Source organism: Leuciscus leuciscus (assembly GCF_965113295.1).
Source record: "Leuciscus leuciscus genome assembly, chromosome: 21".
NCBI lineage: Eukaryota > Metazoa > Chordata > Actinopteri > Cypriniformes > Leuciscidae > Leuciscus > Leuciscus leuciscus.
The window spans coordinates 35,153,103-35,176,391 of NC_138745.1; the positions used below are offsets into that span (position 1 = coordinate 35,153,103).

Consider the following 23,289-nt stretch of genomic DNA (forward strand, 5'->3'; position numbering starts at 1 on the left):
AAGAGAGGTCGTTTCGAGGGGGGAGGGAAGGGTAATGTATTTGATTAAAGATTATAAGGGTAAATGAATTTTTTAAAAATAATGAAGTGCACAGATAAATCATTTATAATAAACACTACAATATTACAGATAAAAAGAAGATTTGTCAAATTTGATTTCATGCCGACTTTAATAATTTTCCCATTGAGATCCAAAAAGATAGTGATAGTCAGGGTTTTTCACATTCATTTTCCATCCACCTGGCCATAAGAATTAAATTGCTGGGGGGTTGTTACTTTACGTTTAAGATTTCCATATAAATGTCCTCAAAGTTCTCCGCATGTAAAATATGTAGCAACGAATACTTTTAACCCAATCTAAGTCTGCCTAATTGTCTCTTTCTCTAAAGGTTAGCTCTTAGTTTAGTTCAGCTGCCTACATTTTTAGCAACACTGGTGACAAAATAATCTGTGCTGAAATGTGATTTTGACTTACCGCACCGCAGAATCGAGCGCCATTCTGGGATCTGTCTCTCCAAGATGGTACAAGCTGTCTCATAGGCCTCAACAGCTGAACATAGCATGCCATTTGCACGTGTGTAGAGACACAGATCATACACACAAGAGTAGAAGTAAGGTGCCGGGTCAACATGAAGATGGCAGTTCTGGAAGGGGCCAGTGGTGTTGGTGATAATACCACAGAGATCAGAATACCTCTGCCTGGATGGACACTCATCAACATTACCGGTCTGGTCTCTGGCACCACAACTGAAGAATACAAGGAAAATTCAGGTCAGTTGCCTATACTATTTCATCATTTGGATAAAGAAAGGGTTTACAGGTGAACAACAAACATAATTTCCTATTCATGAATATTTTAAACTAAAGCAGTGCTTCTCAACTTGTTTTGAAGCAAGATCTTTCAGGAGAGGCATTACATTGGACATTGAGTGGTGACTCAACAAAATACAAAAAGCAAACAAAAGTAAAGAAGTTTAACATTAAACAAATTGAACATTAGCATGAAATCAACATTTGGAAGCAACTCTCTCTCTCTCTCTCTCTATTTTGGTTTCTCCCACTCAAGGGTTGGCAGAGCGGAGTCATCCACAGAGTTATTCGGCACAGCTTTTACACCGGATACATAACCCTTTAAAAGTCCTTAGCTGATGTAACACTGAGTGGCACTTAGAGTGCAGTAGCTTGTGTAACCTTAGTGGTTGGGACACTCAGAATTTATTGGAAATATAGTGCATCCAATTGACCTAACCTGCATGCCATTGGAAACCCACCCTGACACAAGGAAATCATGCAAAACTCATACAGAAAGGCTTCTTTGTTCAGCCGGAACATGAGCCAGTCAATAATAAACCATTTAATGCATTTATGCAAATACATTTATGCAGTGTTTCATTCTGTCACTCCATTTACTTTTCTGCATTTGCCAGACTCTTTTATACAAAGTGAGTGTATTGCTTTCAATAAATTTGATCAGTTCATGTTTTCTCTGGGAATCAAACCCATGGTCTTGCCTTGAAAGTGCCTTGCCATTTTCCCCTGTCCACCACTCTATCAAAACAAACCTGAGACACATTTTTGTCACAAATGTAAAGTCTTGCGGTTCTTACCCTGGAATGCTGGTGTCTGATTTCCAGCTGTGGCCAAAGGAAATGTCATCAGAAGCGAGTTCTCCACTGGGCAGCACTTTGTCATCCGCAGGGTTACCATTGAAATTTCCACACATTCCACATAGAGATCCGGAGAATCTTTCACTCACTCTGACTAGAAGGCTGCTATGTCCATCAAAATGGACAATGAATTCATTGAATGCATTTAGAATCACAAATCCCTGCTCCTCGTGTACCTCTACAAGATCATTGATTTGATAGGCTGGTGTGTCAATAGCATTTCCATCAACCTGGAGGAGAATCAGAAAATTTCATCATAAGAAAACGAGAGAAATTGAGAGAAAATTTACATTGAAGTGTATACCAAATTTATATAATTTGAAGTGCAACTTACTTTAACTCTCCTGTTCTGCCCAATAGTGATGTGCATCTGCTGTCCATGCTGAGACAACCAAACATCCACTGCAGACACAAATGACACCACCATATTCCCCCGGTGCCTGTTGGTGGCCACTACACGGAACTGCAGATCACTGTCCGTAACATTACCACAGGTCTGGGCAATCTCATACGAACACGTGCCCTGGTAGGATTAACAATACACAGTCTCCATTATTACTTTCACTTCCAACACAGAAATAAAACATGGCATACATTAATTAATCGAAGAATCTTCATGTATTTATGAAACACGTTTGCAGTCAAACTTGTTAACATATTCAAAACTTGACTGTTAACTCAGCTGTCCCCCATTAGTCGGATACAAAACAATAAGGTAAGGTGCATAAAATATATATATATATATAAAAAACAGCAGACTTTATGTTATGGTCTAGTTCTGTTTTGTTTTGGGTTCGTTTTCATTGATTGCCACATTTCCGTTTGCCTGATTTATGTCTGCTAGTTTGTTTCCATAGTTAGTTTCAGTTTCTGTTGATTACTTCACTGTGAAGGCCTGGAACACACAAGAATTTTCAAATCTTAAATTATTTTAAAAGAAAAGTCGACACTAGACGATTTGGCTAGACCGCGGGACCACACACCTGCCAATTGTAGCAACATTTTCACATCAGTGGCAATTACACATATATGAGATCTCACAGAAAATCGCGTAATCAAATGTGACTTTAAAAGAAAAACAAATATGGAGGACGATCAACGTCGTCAGCTGGATCTTCTGGCATGTGTTATATTTTACCGCGAAAACCATAAAAGGAGAAAGAATAGGGGTGAAATCTTGGCTGAGAAGACACTAAAGATGCGGCTTATACATTTTGCAGCGCAAGCTTTTTGCTTTTTATAAAAACACATAACATCTGGTTGAAATTATATCGCGGTTATTCCGTCGGAGGCAGCCCGATCAAGAGTCATAAATATAAATAAATATATATTAACAATTTGGGATTGGAGAGGCTCAGACTCGATCGGGAGCAGTAAAATATGCGTAATGACAACACAGTTAAGGATTTTTTTGGACAAAAAGTCGGTTGCGACAAGCCTCGACAACCCAGATTGTTGCTGGATGCAAATCAGGCCCCAAAATCGGGCTTAAAATCTTGAAGTGTGAGGCCAGTTCTTTGTCCAGTCATGTTAATGTTATTGTGTACTTGCCTTGTTGGTTTTCTTCAGCGTATTCCCCTGGATTATTAAAAAGAATTGTGGAATTCATTTTAATTTGTGCATGTTTATCTACACATAACAGTTTAGCAGTTTATACCTGAAAGTGGGCCACAGCCCCATCAAAGGTGATGTAGTGGGGGTCGCCCCAGACTGTGCATGTGGACATTGGACTGAAGCAGTCACGACGTCCATTTCTGACCGCACACTCCATGGCCGCTGGGCAGAAAGATGCAGTGCAGCGTAGATCATTTGGAGCAAAACACTGACAGCGGTGAGAGCATGTTGAATCCCAGAACTGTTCACCAATCTACAAAATGACAACAAACTTTACATTTCCAGAACATAACATCAGTGAGTATTTTTACATACAAAAAAAAAAATAAAATCATGATATAGCCGTGTAGTTTTTAGCAGGACCATGTATGATGATTATACTATCTTTGTACCATGGCATCACCACAATGGTTTTAAGTGTTTAAGATGATTTATGGAACCATAATACACTAAGGCTATGCTTACCCTTATCCAATGCTCTATAATAATAAGGCTCAACATGTAAACATTATATTTTAATCCTCACATGATAGTAGAATCCATCATATAAGCAGCCACATTGTTCCACTGGTACACAGAGTCCTCCACTCCTCACAAATCCCTCATCACAGAAACACCCTTCTGAGCATGTGTGTTCACAACTAGCATCGATGCTGCTGGCGCACGTGTGGCCACAGTCTGTTCCACACACCTCATAATGACTGTTTGGGATGTTTGATGAGCAGTCCATGACTGGCAGTGTAACAACAAAAGTATTTTTATGAAACATAAATGCTATTAATATATATGCACAATATTAAAAATTTGAGATTAAATGAAAACCTTTTTTTTTTCATTAATTCATTTAGCAGACGCTTTAATCCAAAGCGATTTACAAATGAGAACAATAGAAGCAGTTAAACTAACATTAGGACAATAAATTAAAATGTAGTTTAAGGGGCTGTTCACATATAGCGTCTTTTGCGCGCTCAAATTCGTTATTTCAAATGTATGAATTTTCTCAATGGTTTTTACGTTTTTGAAGGATGGAGTGCACCCAAACACTACAGGTTTTTTTCTCTTCTCCGTAAATAAATCTTGTAGCAGAGCTACAGCGTTTTTCAGTGATGGAAATCCATTACTAAACTTCCTGGTCGTTGTGGAGAGCGCAGTTCATGGTTTCATAGCAACGACAGACACCACGGGAACGCAAGTGCTTTGGAAAGGAGGAGAAAATGGTGCAACCACGCTTTCCACGGTTTCTTAGGCGCGATATGTGAACGGCCCCTAATTGCACTGGTCTTTTTACACACTGTATCTCAGCCACATCTCCAGTCACTTACCACACATTGCAAGTTCTCTCCAGGGGTAGACCATGGCATTGACAGACTGACAAGCACTCACATATGATTGGACAGAGCGACACAAAACTTCATTACTGTTCCCAGAGATGCACACATCAAAAACACAGTTATCAAAATAGGCCTGCGGATCTACAGATCCATGGCAGAAGCTAAAGGGACCCTGATTGTCTCTGATGATCCCACACAAGGCTTGTGTTGTGCTCTCATCTTGGCACAAAGGACAATGGTCCCCACAGCCATGATTGCATGACATGTCATCTTCAACCATCCATTCTGCCCCAAACTGGTCTGCTGAAGGTGCCAGAGCACCTGAAGGAGTGAGGAAGTCATCCTCCGGATGGCCATTAAAGTTACCACAGATGCCACACATAATTCCACTGTAGTCTGCTGGCACAACAATGTTTACCTCCCAGGAACCACCATAAATGACACTGAAACCAAAGTCAGTGGAGACATAGACAAACTGTCCTGTGGAGTAGACAGATACTCGACCAGAGTCAAGATAAACAGGGAGGTTTCTGATCTCTTCATCAACCTAATTGAAGAAAAAGTTGAGCTTGTTAAAACAAACATTCTTATCAATAATTACAACAATAACGTTTTTCACGTATACTCAATGGCAAAATACTGTAAGTGGGACTTGCTTACCTTAACAGCAGAATAACCATTCATGTCCTGTGACATGTGCACAAGATGCCCAGAGACATTAACAAAAACTTCAACAGTTATTGACACAGGCCATCCATTCCATGCTTCATTTCTTGCTTCCACTTGGAAGTGTGGTAGTCCACGAGTATCATTACATACTGTGGCCAGCACATATCGGCATGTGCCTTGAAAGTCAAAGTAGGTTCTATCAAAGGAGATATAATGGGGATCTCCAGAAGCATAACAGCTACCATGTGGACGAGGATGGCAGCCATACTCCCCCTCCACCACACTGCAGATTTCTTGGTAACTGCAAGATGATGGTGTACAACGGACATTTCCAGTGATTCCATCACAGACACATTGGAACTGGCACTCTTCACCATGCCAGAACTGCTCTCCAGGCTGCCGATAGCGGCCATGATAGTGGCAGCCGCAACCAGTGGGGGGAACACAGCGATCTCCATCCAGCACTAGTCCATCATTGCACTGGCATCCCCCCTGGCATTGCAGAGCGCATTGGAAGGGAAACGAGAGGCTAGGGCAGGACGCAGGACAGGATGTGCCACACAGTTCAAAATGGGTATTTGCTGGACAGTTGGGATCTGGGATAATTAAAACAAAACGGGATGGAAAAGGCAATGAATGATCAGAATTTTGAAGAAGATATATACTTTTTATTCTTTCACTTTATCTTTATCACTTTATAAGATACTAACCACAGTGGGTAATACTCCTCCACTCTCCAACTGCAATGCCATTGTGTTGGCAGTGTAGTGTGTACCCTCGCAGGGCTTCACATAGAGCCTCCCTGGCACCCTCCGTCTGCTCCAGCATCTGAATGCAGTTTTCAATCCGCTGCCAAGGTTCTAGTGTTCTGCTGCACTCAGCAAATGGTCCATCGTTCATTGCCATGATGCTGCAGAGCTCACTGAACTCGCTTCTGTTCTGATAAAGTCCTGGTTCCCAAATGTCAGCTGGGTCCTCACAGTGGGCTGACAGGGATCCATCACGCCAACTATCGGCAAATAGCTGGGAGTCATCCAGCAGGACCCCATCTGGGCTGTAGAATTCATCATCAGTGTTTCCATTCAAGTTCCCACACAGACCTCCAAGTGTACCATTGTAAGTGGTTGGAGCCGTGATTCGGACAATGTGCGGCCAGTCAGCTCTAACGGTCACTCCAAAGTTTGTCTCCAACACAAAACCCCTCACACTACTGTGATAGATGTGGATCTGACTGGAGCCAACACTGATGGGAAGGCCAACCATCTGTCCATCCACCTGAGGAGAGTATACAAGTAAATTGATAGGTAACACTTTACAATAAAGTTCTTTTTTTTACTGTTCATTTTAGTTTGTTAGCTCTGGTGAATTAAATAATACTAACAGATAAAACTTTATATTTTAATAATTTTAGTAAATTTTGAAATTAACATCAACTAAGATTCATAAATGCTTTAGAAGTATTTTTCATTGTTAGTTCATGTTAACTAATGAATTAACTAATGCTAATAAATGGAAACTTATTGTAGTGTTACCAATTGATCTAGCATATGAGTTCTTGAGACTGTTCTTAATACATGAAAAGAGAAAATAGTTTTTTAGCTAACCTGTACATTGCTACCTTCTCCCAATTCAATGGAAACATGAGTTCCTCCTGCCTCAAAATTTAGGAACCTGGAAAAGTCTTGAAGGCCTCTGGGTACTTTCTCCACTGTCAAAACAAAGTATGGCAGTTGGGATAGCCCCATCACTCTTGCAAGGATCAGTCCACAAGCTCCTGGGTATCTGAAAGTTTGTCCATCAAAGGTGTGGTATGAACCTAGTCCTTCAACCGAACAGGTAGCATAACTGATGGGTCGGCAGCCCCTCACACCATTATGGAGTCCACACACCTCTGCTGGACCACACTGGTGCTGATAGCAGACCATTGACCTGCTAATGCAAACACATTGTCTCCCACAGTCCTCGTCCAGCAATACTGACTGTCCCTCAGAGTAATAGAAGCCCTCAAATGTGCAGCCACAGTTCACTTCAGGCACACATTGTCCAGCACTGAGGATGTACCCATCATCACAAATACAGCTCTCCTGATTGGGCAAGGGACAGTTTATTGGGGCAGATGGGTTGCTGCAAGTTGCAGGGCAGCTTGCTCCATTGGACTCAAAATGACTGTGCTCAGGGCATATGATTTCTGTAAATGGAGGGCATAAATACAAATATGCATCAAGCTCTGGATCTTTTACCTTGCACAAATATTTCAGTTACATTAAGTTGAATGCCAAACTTACTTCTAATAAAAATATAACAAGGCACTTACCACAAAAGCCTGGTTGTCTCCACTGTCCAAGTTGTACACCCTCCTGTTGGCATTGAGCAGAATACACATTGAGAGCCTGGCAAAGAATAGGCTGGTAGCCTCCTCCTAAGCAAAGATCATAGACACAGTTCTCTATGTAGGTCTGGGGTGAAAACACAGAATGGCAAGATGCAAAAGGCCCCGAAACATCTCCCAGGATTCCACAGTGATTTGTGTCACTGTAAAGGCTCATTTCACTGCTGGTACAAACCGCACAAGCGAGACCTGTACACCTGACATCATGGCATTCAGGATCTGTGTCCCCCTCTACCTTCCAAGAGTTGGCAAAGTCAACATCTGAGATCAAGATCTCCCCAGAGACTGAACGGAAGTCATCTTCAGGATGCAGGTTATAGTTCCCACAAAGACCACATGTGGCATTCTGGTAGTCATAAGGTACAGAGATGGTGACATAGCTATATGCATCATAGGTCACTAGGAGACCAAAATCTGTGCTGATGGCCAAGGAAAACCCTGACTGATAGACTTGGATGGATCCATTGTGGAGGGTGAATGGTGTTGCTAGAAAGGTCCCATTAACCTTGACAATGTTGACAAAAAAGAAATTAGGAAGATGGATGGATAGCTGAACTCAACTCAACATTACAGCAATACAGTGATAATTACCTTTGCCTCATAATAATGATCTTTGACTAGTTCAATTTCTTCATTATAGACAAATACTCTGACCATCCGAGTCCATGACACATGTGTACTACCCCGATGCTCGTTTTTCCCCTCAATGCGATAGTACGGCAAACCATTTCCACAAGCCTAAACAATAATACAAATTCAAATTCAAAATCAGTAAAGGACTGTACAATCTCTTCTACAATAAATAGAAAGTCATAGCAACATTACTAAAATTGCTAACCTCAGAAAGAACATATGTGCAGGTTCCTTGAAAGTGAAATATCTGATTGTCAAAGGTGTAGTAGTGAGGATCACCCGAGATGGTGCATGTTTGTCTCTGAATGTTCTGACAAGAGTATTGGAAAGCAGCTGGACGACAAGATTGGGAATAAGTACAGGACTCAAAGCTGCACTGGATGCCACTTCTGGTGCAGGAGCATCTCTGCTGACAGGTGGAATCACTCCAGAAGGAGTCTCCCAGTTGCACTGGAAAACCTATAACAAAGAGTTTATGGATATAAACACCAAAATTGTGTAATTACTGGAAGGCTTCACCTATGGCTCACTAGCATGATATCATTGCATTTGAATAAGTCATTCATAGTCTTCCAGAAATTAGCAAATATTTCATGCAATCAGAAAAGCAGTTTTACCATTAAATTGACAACCACGTGTTCCATGATCTGTTCTGAAGGCCCATCTGCCTGGCACATTGACATTGCTGCTGTATGGTAGGCTTGTGATGTCATTCTGGAGTGATCCAGTAATTGAGAAATGGTGACTTGAGTCGATGGTGTCATAACCAGCCTAATGATAAGGACGACATCCAGATGTCGATTAGTTAGTCATAAACAGTTAAATACATCATATCAATGTCATCTTGTGCATACCTGTACATATCGTTGCGTTGGAGCGATTGCACCGTAGTTCATTACAACAAATGAGAGATGGCCATTTGAAATCAAAACCACTTGAAATGATGTTTCCTTAAAGACAAAAAAAGATTCAATTTTTTTTTAAGTGAAGCAAGAAAACGTAGTATTCCGATTATTTATTTTTAAATGGGCACATGATGGTCTCCATGGTAACAAATTGTTCTACTTACTGTTCCTGAATTGTAGTAGTATGCAACTCTATCCCATGTCGCAACAAAGACCCATGAAGCAGAGAAACTCAAGTCAGGGAAGTATTGGTTTATGTCTTGGGTCGCCTGTGTAAGGACACTGCCAGAGGTGTACTGTTGATATGAGATAACACCATTCCTACTGTTGTCAATATCTGTCCAGAATGGAGCAATGAGGTCTTTCCCTCCATAAGCTGGGAACTGGTATGGAGTGAAGCTGGACCATGCCCCGTCAAAAGTCAAGTGTCCATTGTTGTTAACCTGAAATAGAAGAGGACTGATTATCAGGTACAGGTTTCTTAAAAAAGATGCTACATTGCTTGTAACAGTAATTTAAACCGCAGTGAATGGTCATTTTTCCCAGTAAATTTTTTTCAAAGAGTGCAATGTTTATAGACAGGGGTGCACATAACTTTATTGGTCTGGTTCTCAAGGGAGCACCTGGAGATGCTGCTTGGTACTCACACTTTACACGGCACACTTATCCTGCAAGCTTTTGTCATAACTTTCCTCCTGACTGCTCTCCTCACTATCTTCTTTTCTCTCGAACATGGTAGATGATGATGATGATGTTTTTATTTAATTGTATTAACATTAAGGACACAGACAACAGCATGAATATTAGGCTGCTGTCACTTTAAGACCGAATGCATGAACGAATATACTGACACACATCCAGTTTCTTTCTCAACAGTCGACTTATGACATAATCAAGAGAATTCTTGTCCAGATGGGTATTTTGACATTATGTTGTGTCTATGTATCCGTGCAAGTGCAAAATAATGCGAAAGAGGAATCAATTTGGTGTCTGAGCGCTGTCTGAAACATGTCTCTCTCCCTCTCTCTCTCTATCTCCTCTCTCTCTCTGCGTGCGCTCGCTTCAGGTGTGTGAGGCTGTGCGCACAGATAACAACGTGCAAGTCCCGATTTTCTCCTCTTCTTCCAATTTTAATTTGTTTGAATATGTAGATTGACAAGTTGCACCCCTAATAATTAATGAAAACACTTATCATAATGATTGCTATCTTACCAGAGATAGAGAAAAATCCTACTCCAGTAAGTAAACGTGTCCCTGTCCCCAAAAATGTTGGTATACTCAAAAGTACTTCTTTTTATGTTTTCTGATGCGCATTGTTTATTTTTACCACACATGCACCCCTGTTTATAGACATAGGTTATAGACACTCATAATCCAGTATCCTCTCATATCAGATTGACTTACATATATTTGGTTGTATGTTTGGCCAAAAAATATAAATGGCTGCTGGAGGTATATAACTGATGAACTCCCATCATCAATGCGTCCATTTACTGAGTCTCCAGTTCCAAATGGATAAAATTGGCTCATAATATTGATGCCATTGTCTAAAAAAAAAAAAAAAAACAGCATTGAAAATGTGCATCAAATTTCATTTACCTTAGTGTCCCCATCATAATATTTGTATTCTCAGTATAATGAAATGCATATTATACATTATTGTGGCCATATATCAGCATGGCTGTGGTTTCCAGTGGCCTTGTGCCTATGGCTGAATCCCTTTAATATAGCTCATAATATACTTGCCTATATGGCTTTATACATTATTTTATATTATTTACATGCATCACAAACACATAACATGGATCTGATTTTCTCATGCCAAACAAAAATCCTCCAAATTGAAAAAATAATAAAATCATATTACCAGTCGCAGTGTCCATGGTTGTAGTTTCTGCTGTTGTAGTTTCATCTGTGGTTGCCTCTGGCATGACAGTTGTAGTGGTAATGTTTATGTTGCTTGAATCTGAAATATATAAATATTACATACAAAAAAACAATGATCACTTACATAAACGAAAGGTAAATATATTTACCTGCGCAGTATGCCAAACTGCAGCTAGTTGGGCTCACAAACTCATAGACATAATAATCTCCTGGACAGGCTTTGACTTTAATGGGATTGGATTGGAAATAGCAGCAGTTATTGCTCCAGTGACCACAGACATCTCGAGTGACCACTCCATCCTCAACTGTTGGATGTCCTCCGTTCAGCCACAGTGGAGCATGAGTGCCACAACTATACTCATCAACACATGTGACTGGCATCTGAACGCTCTGACCCTGAATGAAGAGACGGTACCAGCCGTTCCAGCTGACCCAAGTGTCACACATTATTTGAGAGGAATGTTGATTGTTGGTGGCTCTCCATGAATCATCCAGAACATTGTAGTTGTAGCAGGGGTCAACAGGGGGAGCTGTTGTCACAGAAACATTACAAATATACATTTTGCTGAATGAATAAATGGATGTGATAAAAAAAATAAAAAAAAATAAATAAAAAAAATTGAAGTTGAGCAATGAAAATGTTGTCTCCAGAACGATTTTTACTTAAAGGATAATTCCGGTATTTAACACCTTGAGTCTATTTTGTAGTTTGTTATGGATGAACTAGAGTGGTGGACACAGAAATTTTGACGATGGGTCCTGTCTCGACTTTTTGACTCTTTTAGAATCGCCTTTGACCGCTTCAGAGTGGCTGGCTATGGGAATGCACGAACATGTCCTTAAAACAACCCTTAACGTTTGTTTTCAAAAATGTGCAACTCACCGAGTGGTTAGTGGTGTTTGTTGATGATTAAAAACAAGTAACGTAGCGAAATACAGTTTCTGTCGTGTTTTATTTGTCATTTTGTAAAATTCCATTGATTTCTATCGGAGGACTCATTGCTCGTTGATATTACTGCGCTACCGGAAATGGAAAAGGGGGCTGTTTACATTTGGTTGTAGTCTTTTCGCTCAGTTCTCCGTCTCTCAGAAGGCTAGCGTGAGCAGAGCAACTGTGCTCTATGCGCTAGACACCGAGTTCCATGCAGCCTCCTTGTACGGCAAAGTGGTTGTCGCCATCAAGTGGTCGGGAGTGTGCTAACGCTTCAGACTCAAATATCGAGCGGAAGTTTATACGCGGTTGTGAGGTATCTGAAAAAATAGTTCCACTATAGCAAATAACACGGATTGAAATCATACATTGCGTCGATATATTTGTTTTTAAACATCAATGACCACCACTAACCACTCGGTGAGTTGCACAGTTTTGAAAACGAACGTTAAGGGTTGTTTTAAGGACATGTTCGTGCATGCCCGTAGCCAGCCACTCTGAAGCGGTCAAAGGCGATTCTAAAAGATTCAAAAAGTCGAGACAGGACCCATGGTCAAAATTTCTGTGTCCACCACTCTAGTTCATCCATAACAAACTACAAAATAGACTCAAGGTGTTAAATACCGGAATTATCCTTTAAGCTCCCTGTTTCATTTGTGTTTTTAGCTCAAAGCTGAAAACAATTTGTCGTGAGCTTTCAGAACATCTCCACTCATTTAGCTGACAAAACAAGTGTTAAAAACAGCTGAACTTGAGTCCCTTTGCAAATTGAGCCCAAATGGTGCTTTTCCACTGCATGGTACAGCTCGGTAGGGCTCACTTTTGGGGGGTTTTCCACTGTGTACAGCACCTAGTACCTGGTACTTTTTTTTAGGACCACCTCATTTGAGGTGCCAAGCGAGCCGTACGAAACTAAAATGTGACGTGTTAAAACTGCAGACCACTGATTGGTCAGAGAGAATTGTCACTACCATCATCATTGGATTTGGTGCAACTATAATGATCAGTCTATAATCCCACCCACTTTATAGCGGTACTAAACTGCAGTGGAAAAGCAAACCCAGCGAAAGTAAAGCGGGCCGAGCCGTAAATGAAGATTTTGTCATCATAAACTCACACTCAAGTTTTTCCCAACCTCTATGAATTTCTTTCTTCTGCTGAATACAAAATAAGATATTTTGAAGAATGTTTGTTAACAAACAGTTTTGGGTCACCATTGATTTACATACTATGGGAAAACATACTATTTTTCAATGGTGCTCCATAACTGTTTGGTTACAAATATTTTTTTCTTTTTCTTTATTGTGTTCAGCATATAAAATAAATTAATACAGGTTTGGAACAACTTTAGGGTTTTGGGGTTAAAAACTAAGTTTAGGGTCACAAAATGTGTTTGAGAAACGCTGGTGGTTTAGTTTTCACTATTTACAACACTTCAGTCCTTCCCTTTGCCTAAAAATGCATTCTTTGTTTCCATTTTAAGAGTTTGAATTGCATTCTCATTTGTGAGCTGTATTACTTCTTGTTAATGTGATTTTTTTAATTATCTGTTTCTGTAGAAATTATAATGCATTTGCTTAATGTGATAATCAGGAACATTTCAATGTTCAATAATGATTCAACAATTCAATAATCCATGTTTCAGAAAAAAACGCATGTCCAAAAAGATGCTGAAGAGAATTTATTAAGGAAGCAACACAATACTTTACCAGTGGTTGTGATTGGTGGAGTCATGGATTCTATAGATGGGATCGTCTCTGTTGTTGTAGACGCTGATGAGATGGACTGGTTTGAGGCTTCTGGTATTAGGAACATTTTATATCAACATCAATAATTTTCAAACAAAATCCAGGAAAAATTAAAGAATGAGGATTGGATAAGTAAATGCTCACCTATACAGTAAGCGCCGCAAAATATTGGCTTGACAAACTCATAAACATAGTAATTTCCTGGACAGGCTTTGACTCTTATAGGGTGGGATGTGTAAGTACAGCAGCCGCTCCATGAGGAAGCACAGACCTGACGGGTGACCACTCCATCATCCAGCTGTGGGTGAGGGCCGCTGAGCCACAGTGGTTCATAAGTGCCACAGGTGTACTGATTTACACATGATTCTGGCATCTGAGTATTTTCACCATTGTAGAACATCCTGTACCAGCCATTCCACTCCACATTATAATCACACATACCATAGTAGTAATAGTTATTATAGTATGAGTTGTCTGTGGCTCTCCAAGGGTCATCCAGACTGGTATAGTTATAGCAGGGATCGACACTTGGGGTGGAGAAAGGCACTATTAAGGAAAAAGGAGAAAGAGAGCATTATATATTGAAGATTAAATGTATTCAAGATGATAATATGAATTCAAACCAATACAATTCATGAAAAGCACATCAAATATAAAGATGAACAAATGTACCTGCACAATATACAGGAGCCGGGATTGAAAGAGTTGGTCTGGTAAATTTGTAGACATAATAATTTCCAGGACAAGCTTTGACTTGGATCGGGTCGGATCTGTAGCGACTGCACTGATCATTACGGGAGCCGTAAACTTCACGAGTAACAACTCCATCTTCTAGCCGAGGATGAGAGTCACCAAGCCACAGAGAACTAAAACTTCCACATGACATGTAATAAAAACACCACTCAGGCATCTGAGCACTTGATCCATTAATGAAGAGTCGATACCAGCCATCCCATTCTTCACGAGTGTCATCATGATCAGATATGTATCCGTAACTAGACCAGTAATTGTGTGTGCTTCTCCAGTAGTTGTTGAGTATGTTGTAGTTATTACACGGGTCATAATCTGTTAGTGAGAGATGATGTGACCAAAACAAACAAGTTATATTTCAATGAAAAACTTCACAAGAGAAAATCTGAACCAGTCAAACACTGTAATAATCATGAGATTCATAAACCATTCATACACAATGTGACTGTAATAGTAAAAATGTTTATGCATAAACATTTCCATTTAAACTGTAATGCAAATCTTTCATTGAAAAAAATTATACATATTAATAACATTCATGTATTCGTTCATATATATTATTTACAACTTACTCAAGGTGATGCTGGATCCAGTGGTTATATCTGGACTTATAGTGGAAACCGCCGGTGAAATAGTGTTGACATCTAAAAAGAAGGAAATTCATGTCATGCAGAAAATATTTTTAAAAAAGGTTTGAAATACTTAAATAAATGAGGAAACCACCGTACCTGTGCAGTATCCTGAACACCCCCATGCTTGATTCACAAGTTCATAGACATAGTAATTGCCTGGACACGCTTTCACTCTGATGGGTTTTGTCTTGTATTCACAGCAGTTACTCCAATAACCACCACCACAGACTTCCCTGGTCACCACTCCATCCTCTATCTGAGGGTGAGGATCATTGAGCCACAGATTGATGTTTGTGTTACAGGTGTATGAACTAACACAGGTCTCTGACATCCGGATGTCCATTCCATAGTAGAAAAGCCGGTACCAGCCATTCCAGGAGAAAGATTCATCACAAATGTAATCTCCACTTTCATTGTTGGCTCTCCAGGGACGATCCAGAGACTCATAGTTGTAGCAGGGATCACTGCTGATGCTTTGGAAAGCAACTGTCATGGAGTTTGCAAAAGTATTATATATATATATATATATATATATATATATATATATATATATATATATATATATATATATATATATATATATATATATATATATAAACTTGCAATTATATTCAAACAAGTATACTTTTAGTATACAAGCAGTGTACTTTCAGGCTCAAAGTGAGGCAAATCTAGGTAACACTTTATAATAACGTTCAGTTTTAATTCATTTATAAATGGTTAGTTAATGATGAACTAATCATTTACGAAACATTCAAAAATGATTAGCAAGTGACATGTTAATTATTTTGTGTATGTTTTGTAGATTCAGTTAGAAGCCATTTACAATTAATTAGTTAACGATTAACTAATCATTCATAAAATATGAATATGCATTTCATAAATGTTTAATAAATTGTGTTACTTTTCTTTGTATGTATGTAGTAATTAGAGGGTGCAGAAAGTGCTGTAAATGCCTTGAATACACGTACAGATCATTTGTAACAGGTCAGTAACAGAGTTCAACACAATGATGTGTAAACACATGAATAAATAATTTACAACACTTTCTGCATCCCCTAATCTAAAGTGTAAACTATTCATCACTTGTAAATGTGTTACACATCATTCGTAGATAAGATTCATAGATCTTATGCCTTATTGATTCTTGAAGTGGTAATCTACGAATGATGTGTAACACATTTACAAGTGATGAATAGTTTACACTTTAGATTAGGGGATGCAGAAAGTGTTGTAAATGATTTATTCATGCGTTTACACATCATCTGTAACAGGTGTTGAACACTGTAGTGTGTACTGCAGTGTAAGTGCTGACTGGAAACACATGCAGTCTTTAACCACTGTGATCCTGATGTGAGCAAAACATACAAAAAAATGTAACATCATTTATTAAACATTTATGAAACGCATAGTCATGTTTAACTAATTAACTAATTAACTAATTAATTGTAAATGACTTATAACTGAATCTACAAAACATACATAAAATAATTAATATATCACTTATTAATCATTTATGAACATATAGTCATGTTTCGTAAAGAATTAGTTAATCATTTACCAATCACTTGTAAATGACTTGAATTTACAAAACATACATTAAACGTTAGTATATCACTTGCTAATCATTTATGAATGTTTTGCAAATGATTAGTTAATCATTAACTAACCCCTTATAAATGACTTACAACTGAACGTTATTATAAAGTGTTACCAATCTGTAACATAACCTACTATACAGAATGGGTAATGGACTGCACACCACTGATTATAACTAGTTAAAACATTCTTATTTTCATAAAACAAAAAAAATTATGTTAAATTATCTAATATATAGAGCATTTACTCATTATAGTGAAATAAAAATCATAACAAAAATCCCAGAGACAAGGGTTAAAATTGTACCTGCACAGTACATAGGCCCTGGAGCTGATATGATGGGTCTGACCAATTCATAGACGTAATAATCTCCTGGACAGGCTTTGACTCGGATGGATGTGGAATTGTAGGCGCCGCACTCACGGGAAATCCCCACCCACCACCATGAATTAGTTCCCACGACTTCACGGGTCTCCACTCCATCCTCAAGTGTTGGATGAGAACCGTTGAGATACAGTCCAGTGTAACCACCACATCCAATATAACTCGTACACCACTCAGACATCTGGGCACCTTCTCCATTCAGATACAGCCGATACCAGCCACTCCATTCAACAAGGGTGTCGTCATGTCCAGAGTACTGATATGGGCTTTGCCGTATGTCTCTCCAATATTCATCAAGAGTGTTATAATCATAGCATGGATCAGTTGTAGGTTCTGAGAGAATAAAGAAAAAAGACTCATTCACTCATTCACTGAGGTGTCAAACACAAGAATACAGGTAAACATCTAACATCTGTGTCTGTCTGAAAGAGAAGATATTGGAATGGAAAACTGAAAATGGATTATTAGATAAACTGACTAAACCTACAACAAGTGTATCATTTATACCCCTCTCTCCCTAATTGAAAAAAAGAGCTGCCACCTTGATCTTAATTGAGTGTTAAGGAACTGTATTAAGGGCCCTATTTTAACGATCTGAAACGCAAGTGTCAAGCGGAAAGCGCAAGTAACTTTGTGGGCGGGTCTCGGCGCTGTTGCTATTATACCGGCGGGATAAATGCCTCTTGCGCCCGGCGCAAATCTAAAAGGGGTTGGTCTGAAGTAGCTTCATCATTCATAGGTGTGGTTTGGGCGTAACGTGAAATAAACCAATCAGAGCGTCATCTCACATTCCCTTTAAGAGCAGGCGGGCTTGTTCTAAAGCGGATTCCTATTATAACAGCGGATTTGCCAGGCGCACGCCAGGAGCGGTTCACAGCTGAGGAGACCGACGTTCTCGTCAGGGACATTGGGGATGGAGAAACCCACCCAAATTAACTTCGGTTAAACAGGCGTATGATAATTTGGGTAAATGTGTAAGTTAGATGTATGCTTTTATAATAAATTGTCTGTCTATCTATCTATCTATCTATCTATCTATCTATCTATCTATCTATCTATCTATCTATCTATCTATCTATCTATCTATCTATCTATCTATCTATCGTAATAATGTATGATTTGCAAAAATTAAAACTGCTGCGTCTGTGTGTAGATGAGAGAATCAAAGTGCGCGTTGTGCACACGCTACATTGATTATGGCCAAGCATGCGCCCTTAAAATAGCATATGAATAACATGCGCAACCCGCCACTGACTTTAAACAATTTTTTCCTGGTTAGTGGCGCAATTGTTTTCTAAACCTGCAAAATAGCATGAAGGAACGTTTGCGCCGGAACACGCCTCCTCTTTGCGCTGAACCGCCCCCGGGAGCGCAAGTGTATTTCTTAGTTAACCGACGTGCTTCTGTGGAGGGAAAAGTCCGCTTTGCGCGGGTGCAAAATAGGAATGATACATGCGCCGGTGTACAAAGTCAATTGCGCTGGGTGCAAGATAGGGCCCTAAGGGTGATTAGGACAGTTTTTGAATTTCCGCCTTGTGCAAGGTTTCTTGCCATAAATTAAAAACATCAGCCCAACACATGATACATTTCTGTAATACTGAAGATGTTACCTATCCATTTGAACAGGACAAATGTTTATATTATAATGAAAGGATGTGTTATACACTTTCATGTAAACTGAGGCAAAACCCATTTTTTTGGTAATATTTGGGAGATTGGGACACAACGTTTGGGTGATTGGGACAGCACATCTTTTCACTAATTTAGGGTAGTGTAAGCATATTTACTGTATTGCACAAGTTAGTTCCTACTTTGATATAATTTTATATGCCATTTTGCTTTTCATGTTCATTATTTAGAGTCATGTTTATTTCTGTTTCACTTTATTTCTCAATGTTTATAAATCCACCCACAATTCATACAGTACAACACATGTAATTGAGGTAAATTAAGGCCAAAAGTCATTGAAAACATTTAAAAATCAAGTAAACAATAAAAATAAAAATAAAATGCTTCCGGAGCAAAAATTCTAACAAAACAAATTAGGTAAACTTATCCAAATCTTTTTTGGGGGATCGCGCTCGCGCTCCTCTCAAAAGATTTCAGAACATGTTGGGTCTCATAGCCTCAGCATCATCTGTACTCCAGCTAGGACTACTGCACATGTGTCCTCTTCAGCGCTGACTGAAACCCCGTGTACCAGCTCACGCGTGGCGATCTGGCCACTTACTAATCAGACGAGGCACGGCTGCATCAAAGCCCTGACTCCCTGGAAAGCGGCCGACTGGTATTCGTCTGGCGTGAGTATGGGTGTGGTTTCAAAGAGAAAAGTGATCTCGACAGACGCCTCCAACCTAGGTTGGGGGGCCCTTTACGAAGGCAGGCCCGTCTCTGGCCTATGGTCAAGCCCGAAGAAGCGCCTACATATGAACTGTCTAGAGATGAGAGCGGTAGCTCTATCACTGAAAGCTTTTCTCCCATATCTAAGAGGCCACCACGTCCTGGTCGGAACGGACAACATGGCAGTGGTGTCTTACATAAATCGCCAGGGCGGTCTCAGGTCAAACAACCTGCACTCCATGGGCAAGAGTCTCATTCTATGGGCTCAGCACAACCTGCGCTCACTGAGGGCGGCGCATGTGCCAGGCATTCTGAACCAGGGTGCGGAAATGCTATCCAAAACAGCCCCATGGCCAATTCCGCTGAGGAAGAGATCTCCTCACGCAGGTGAATGGGAAAATCTGGCATCCCTGTCCCGACTTGTGGGCCCTTCATGTATGGCCCCTTAACAGGTAACCGGGTGTCTCCCAGATAGGGTGCAAAAAAACATCACTGAAGGAAGAGCGACCTCTACGCTCAGAAATGGGTGGTGTTTTCTGGCTGGTGCGCAGCATGGAGCCTGGACCCCTACTCATGCGAAGTATCAAGTGTACTCGCTTTTTTTGCAAGAGCTCTTGGACGCGGGTCGCACCCCCTCCACACTCGAAGTATATGTGGCGGCCAAAACTGCATTTCACGCTCTTGTGGCCAGACAACCACTAGGAAGAAATAACCTCATTGTGCGCTTCATTAAAGAGGCAAGGAGGCTAAACCCTCCGCGACCCCCCTCTGTGCCTATCTGGGACTTCTCCACGGTCCTGGAAGCATTAAAGGGTGCCCCGTTTGAGCCGCTTTGGTGTGCGGACCTGAAGCACCTCTCGCTCAAAACCGTTCTTGCTTCAGTCAAGAGAGTGGGCGATTTACACGTGGTGAGCAGTGAGCATGTCCTGCCTTGAGTTTGGGCCTAACGACTCCAGAGCCATCCTCAGACCAAGGCATGGTTATATTCCTAAAGTACTCTCGACTTCGTTCAGAGCACAGGTTTATTTCACTAGCAGCTCTTCCCTCACCAAGGGATGAAAGACACACGAATTACTCTGTCCCGTCAAGGGCTCTCAGAGTTTATCTGGAGCGTTCTGCCTCATTCAGACAGTCAGAACAGCTTTTCGCATGTTTTGGTGGCCGCACCAAGGGGCTCGCCATCCCAAAGCAGAGATTATCGCATTGGATAGTTGATGCTATCACGCTGGCTTATGAGTCTAAGGGCCTTCATTGCTTAGGCGTGAGAGCTCATTCCACGAGAGGCATGGCCTCGTCTTGGGCTTGGTCAAGTAGAATACCCATTGAAGATATCTGTGCGGTGGCCGGCTGGGCCTCGCCGTCCACATTTATGAGGTTGTATAACCTGGAAGTTCCCGCTTTGCAAGCGAGGGTTCTTTCAATACAAAATGTGTAAGCACAAACCCCCTAAACTTTGGGCCCAATACATATCGGTCCTGGTTAACTCGGAACTACGGTTCCTATATATATATTATGTATACATTATAAGAGTTTGGCCCTTATTAGGCCCGTTCCTTGTTTTTCCCTATATGAAGCCCGTCACTCACCGGCTTACTGGGTTCATACTTTACTCTTTTACAGCCTCGGGCATCTTGCCTCGGGCTACTGTATGGAGCGAAGTTAAGCACGCACAGCGTTTTGAAGGGGGTTCCCATAGCGTAAGCTAGCCTTACGCAATACGAGAGACCTCTCGAAAGGGAACGTCTCGGTTACTAACGTAACCTTGGTTCCCTGAGATGAGGGAACGAGTATTGCGTAACCCGCCGTGCTCTGTGCTTTGATCAGGGGATCGCTTCAGTCGATTAAACCTGAGTTCCTTGGCGGTCTTTATAGCCTTTGGCCACGCCCATTCTGGCGGGCTCTGACGTGCTAGGGCGCGAAGTGTCCTGATTGGTTTGCGTGCCTGAGCCGCCTCGCCATAGGTACGTGCAGTTGCCGCAGCACAGCAAATGACCGTACTCGCGGTCTGTGTATGCTGTGCAGCTGCACTGCATTTGAAAGATTTGGCTTCAATATTCTCGAGAAAAGGAGTTTTCCCATAGCGTAAGCTAACCTTACGCAATACTCGTTCCCTCTTCTCAGGGAACCGAGGTTACGTTAGTAACCGAGACGTTTTCCTCCCTAAATCCTCACGTCTTTTTCATGTTTGTCTGCCTTTTTCACTTCTAATCCCTATTAGCAGTGTTTACAGGAATGTTTTTTTAAAGCAGGTTAATGCATACTATATATATTGTCTTTCAAAATGATGTAAATCACTCATATAATATTATCACTTAATGTTCCAGTTAATGAACATTTTTGATCAAGGCAACATATGTTACATAATACAGACATATATCACTACAGTGATATTTAACACGTCTGTAATATGCAGAAATAATCAACTTTTGGGGTTATCTATGCTCTGTTAGTCATTTGTTAATGCTTTTACAATTTTAAATGTCCTTTTAATGTAGAATAGTGTCATCTCATAGTACCCAATTTTGGAAATGCTTTTTATTGCGTTTATACAGCAAACTTTTCAATGTGGATACCTGCTTTCTTCAGTAATTATCAGCCAGAGGAGCATTTCCAGAACAACGACGTAACTCGTGAATAGTATCAACACAGTGTCTGAGGAATACCTGTTATTTTGCCTAATCATTTCTAGATGTTTGACTCAATCATGGGATCCCTCTTACGTAATACTCTGTGGTTCCCCGGCTTACTAGAGCACATGATCACTCTTCAAAAATGGCGCTTTCATTCTCTTGACAAACTAAAGGAAGTAGAATGAAATTTGTATTGCATATAATGAAATATACAGATTGTACTGCATGTTAGCTAGCTTATTTTGCTCAGTATTGATCTCTTTCTAAATGTCATACTAGTAAGAAACTATGCTTCTAACCACGTGTCAAGAGCTTTAATTCCAACCACACAACCTTGTGATGCTGTTTGCGAATGTTCGTTGGAACTGTGGTTTCAGGAAACACTGAATCGTTGAACTGTGTTGCATGGCAACAGCTGAACTTGCCAACATAGTTTGCTAACGGTGCTTTTGGGAAACGCAGCCCAGATTGTTCCTTACGTTGCAGATTAGCATTAAGCAAATGGGTGTCTAATATTTGGGTACCAACAATAAAGAAAAAAGAGAGAGAGAGAGAGAGAGAGAGAGAGAGAGAGAGAGAGAGAGAGAGAGAGAGAGAGAGCACTGCAACAAATGCTAGCCATGGAACTTGATTTAGGAAGACCGCAAAGAATACATTAGGCTAACAGACAAATGTTGGTCCTTCCCTAAAGCAAGAAAATGTTGCGTTGGTCATACATGTAGGTCTATATGTTTTATATATTGCTTGCATTGACAATACCGTTCATAAGACATGCAACTCTGAAGAGTTTAAGGAAGGGAACATTATATTCACGAGTTTACTGTTACACTCTTCAGAATTGTTCCAAATTCCTCACCTGCACATTACACAAGAAGCTCATTATCATTCAAAGAAGCCTATGTGACGCACTTTAATGTGTCCTGACAGTGTGTCCCCTCTGTAAGCGGATATATGTTCATGTGTATGTGTGTACATAAATAAGCATTAATATTTAAACTAGATGTCTCACTATGCAATTTTTTTTATTTTATTTATTTTTTTTATTTCAGGAATGGCTTCCCCTCGGCTGCAAACTACTGTACCTTCAGTATATTCCTACATTCCATAAATAAGAGCAAATATATATATATATATATATATATATATATATATATATATAAATGTAGTATTGGAATATGTTA

At 40.3% G+C, this 23,289-nt stretch overlaps 1 protein-coding gene across 4 annotated transcripts in view; it reads right to left on the reverse strand.

The window, feature by feature from the left end:
* The window catches only part of LOC309485166 (uncharacterized protein), a 198,682-nt gene that overhangs the window by 3,809 nt on the left and 171,584 nt on the right, over positions 1-23,289 (reverse strand). For all 4 annotated transcript variants that reach the window (XM_082151835.1, XM_082151832.1, XM_082151833.1 and 1 more), the window contains 24 exons: positions 17,061-17,471; positions 15,252-15,641; positions 15,096-15,167; positions 14,446-14,838; positions 13,918-14,319; positions 13,735-13,824; positions 11,244-11,624; positions 11,075-11,173; positions 10,612-10,754; positions 9,372-9,650; positions 9,157-9,252; positions 8,920-9,073; positions 8,508-8,761; positions 8,261-8,407; positions 7,595-8,174; positions 6,885-7,468; positions 5,991-6,555; positions 5,272-5,876; positions 4,603-5,158; positions 3,807-4,012; positions 3,324-3,533; positions 2,001-2,189; positions 1,607-1,896; positions 475-746 (listed from right to left, as the gene is read on the reverse strand). In XM_082151835.1, coding sequence (XP_082007961.1) covers positions 475-746; positions 1,607-1,896; positions 2,001-2,189; positions 3,324-3,533; positions 3,807-4,012; positions 4,603-5,158; positions 5,272-5,876; positions 5,991-6,555; positions 6,885-7,468; positions 7,595-8,174; positions 8,261-8,407; positions 8,508-8,761; positions 8,920-9,073; positions 9,157-9,252; positions 9,372-9,650; positions 10,612-10,754; positions 11,075-11,173; positions 11,244-11,624; positions 13,735-13,824; positions 13,918-14,319; positions 14,446-14,838; positions 15,096-15,167; positions 15,252-15,641; positions 17,061-17,471 — 7,368 coding nt within the window. The remainder of the gene's footprint in view (positions 1-474; positions 747-1,606; positions 1,897-2,000; positions 2,190-3,323; positions 3,534-3,806; positions 4,013-4,602; positions 5,159-5,271; positions 5,877-5,990; positions 6,556-6,884; positions 7,469-7,594; positions 8,175-8,260; positions 8,408-8,507; positions 8,762-8,919; positions 9,074-9,156; positions 9,253-9,371; positions 9,651-10,611; positions 10,755-11,074; positions 11,174-11,243; positions 11,625-13,734; positions 13,825-13,917; positions 14,320-14,445; positions 14,839-15,095; positions 15,168-15,251; positions 15,642-17,060; positions 17,472-23,289) is intronic.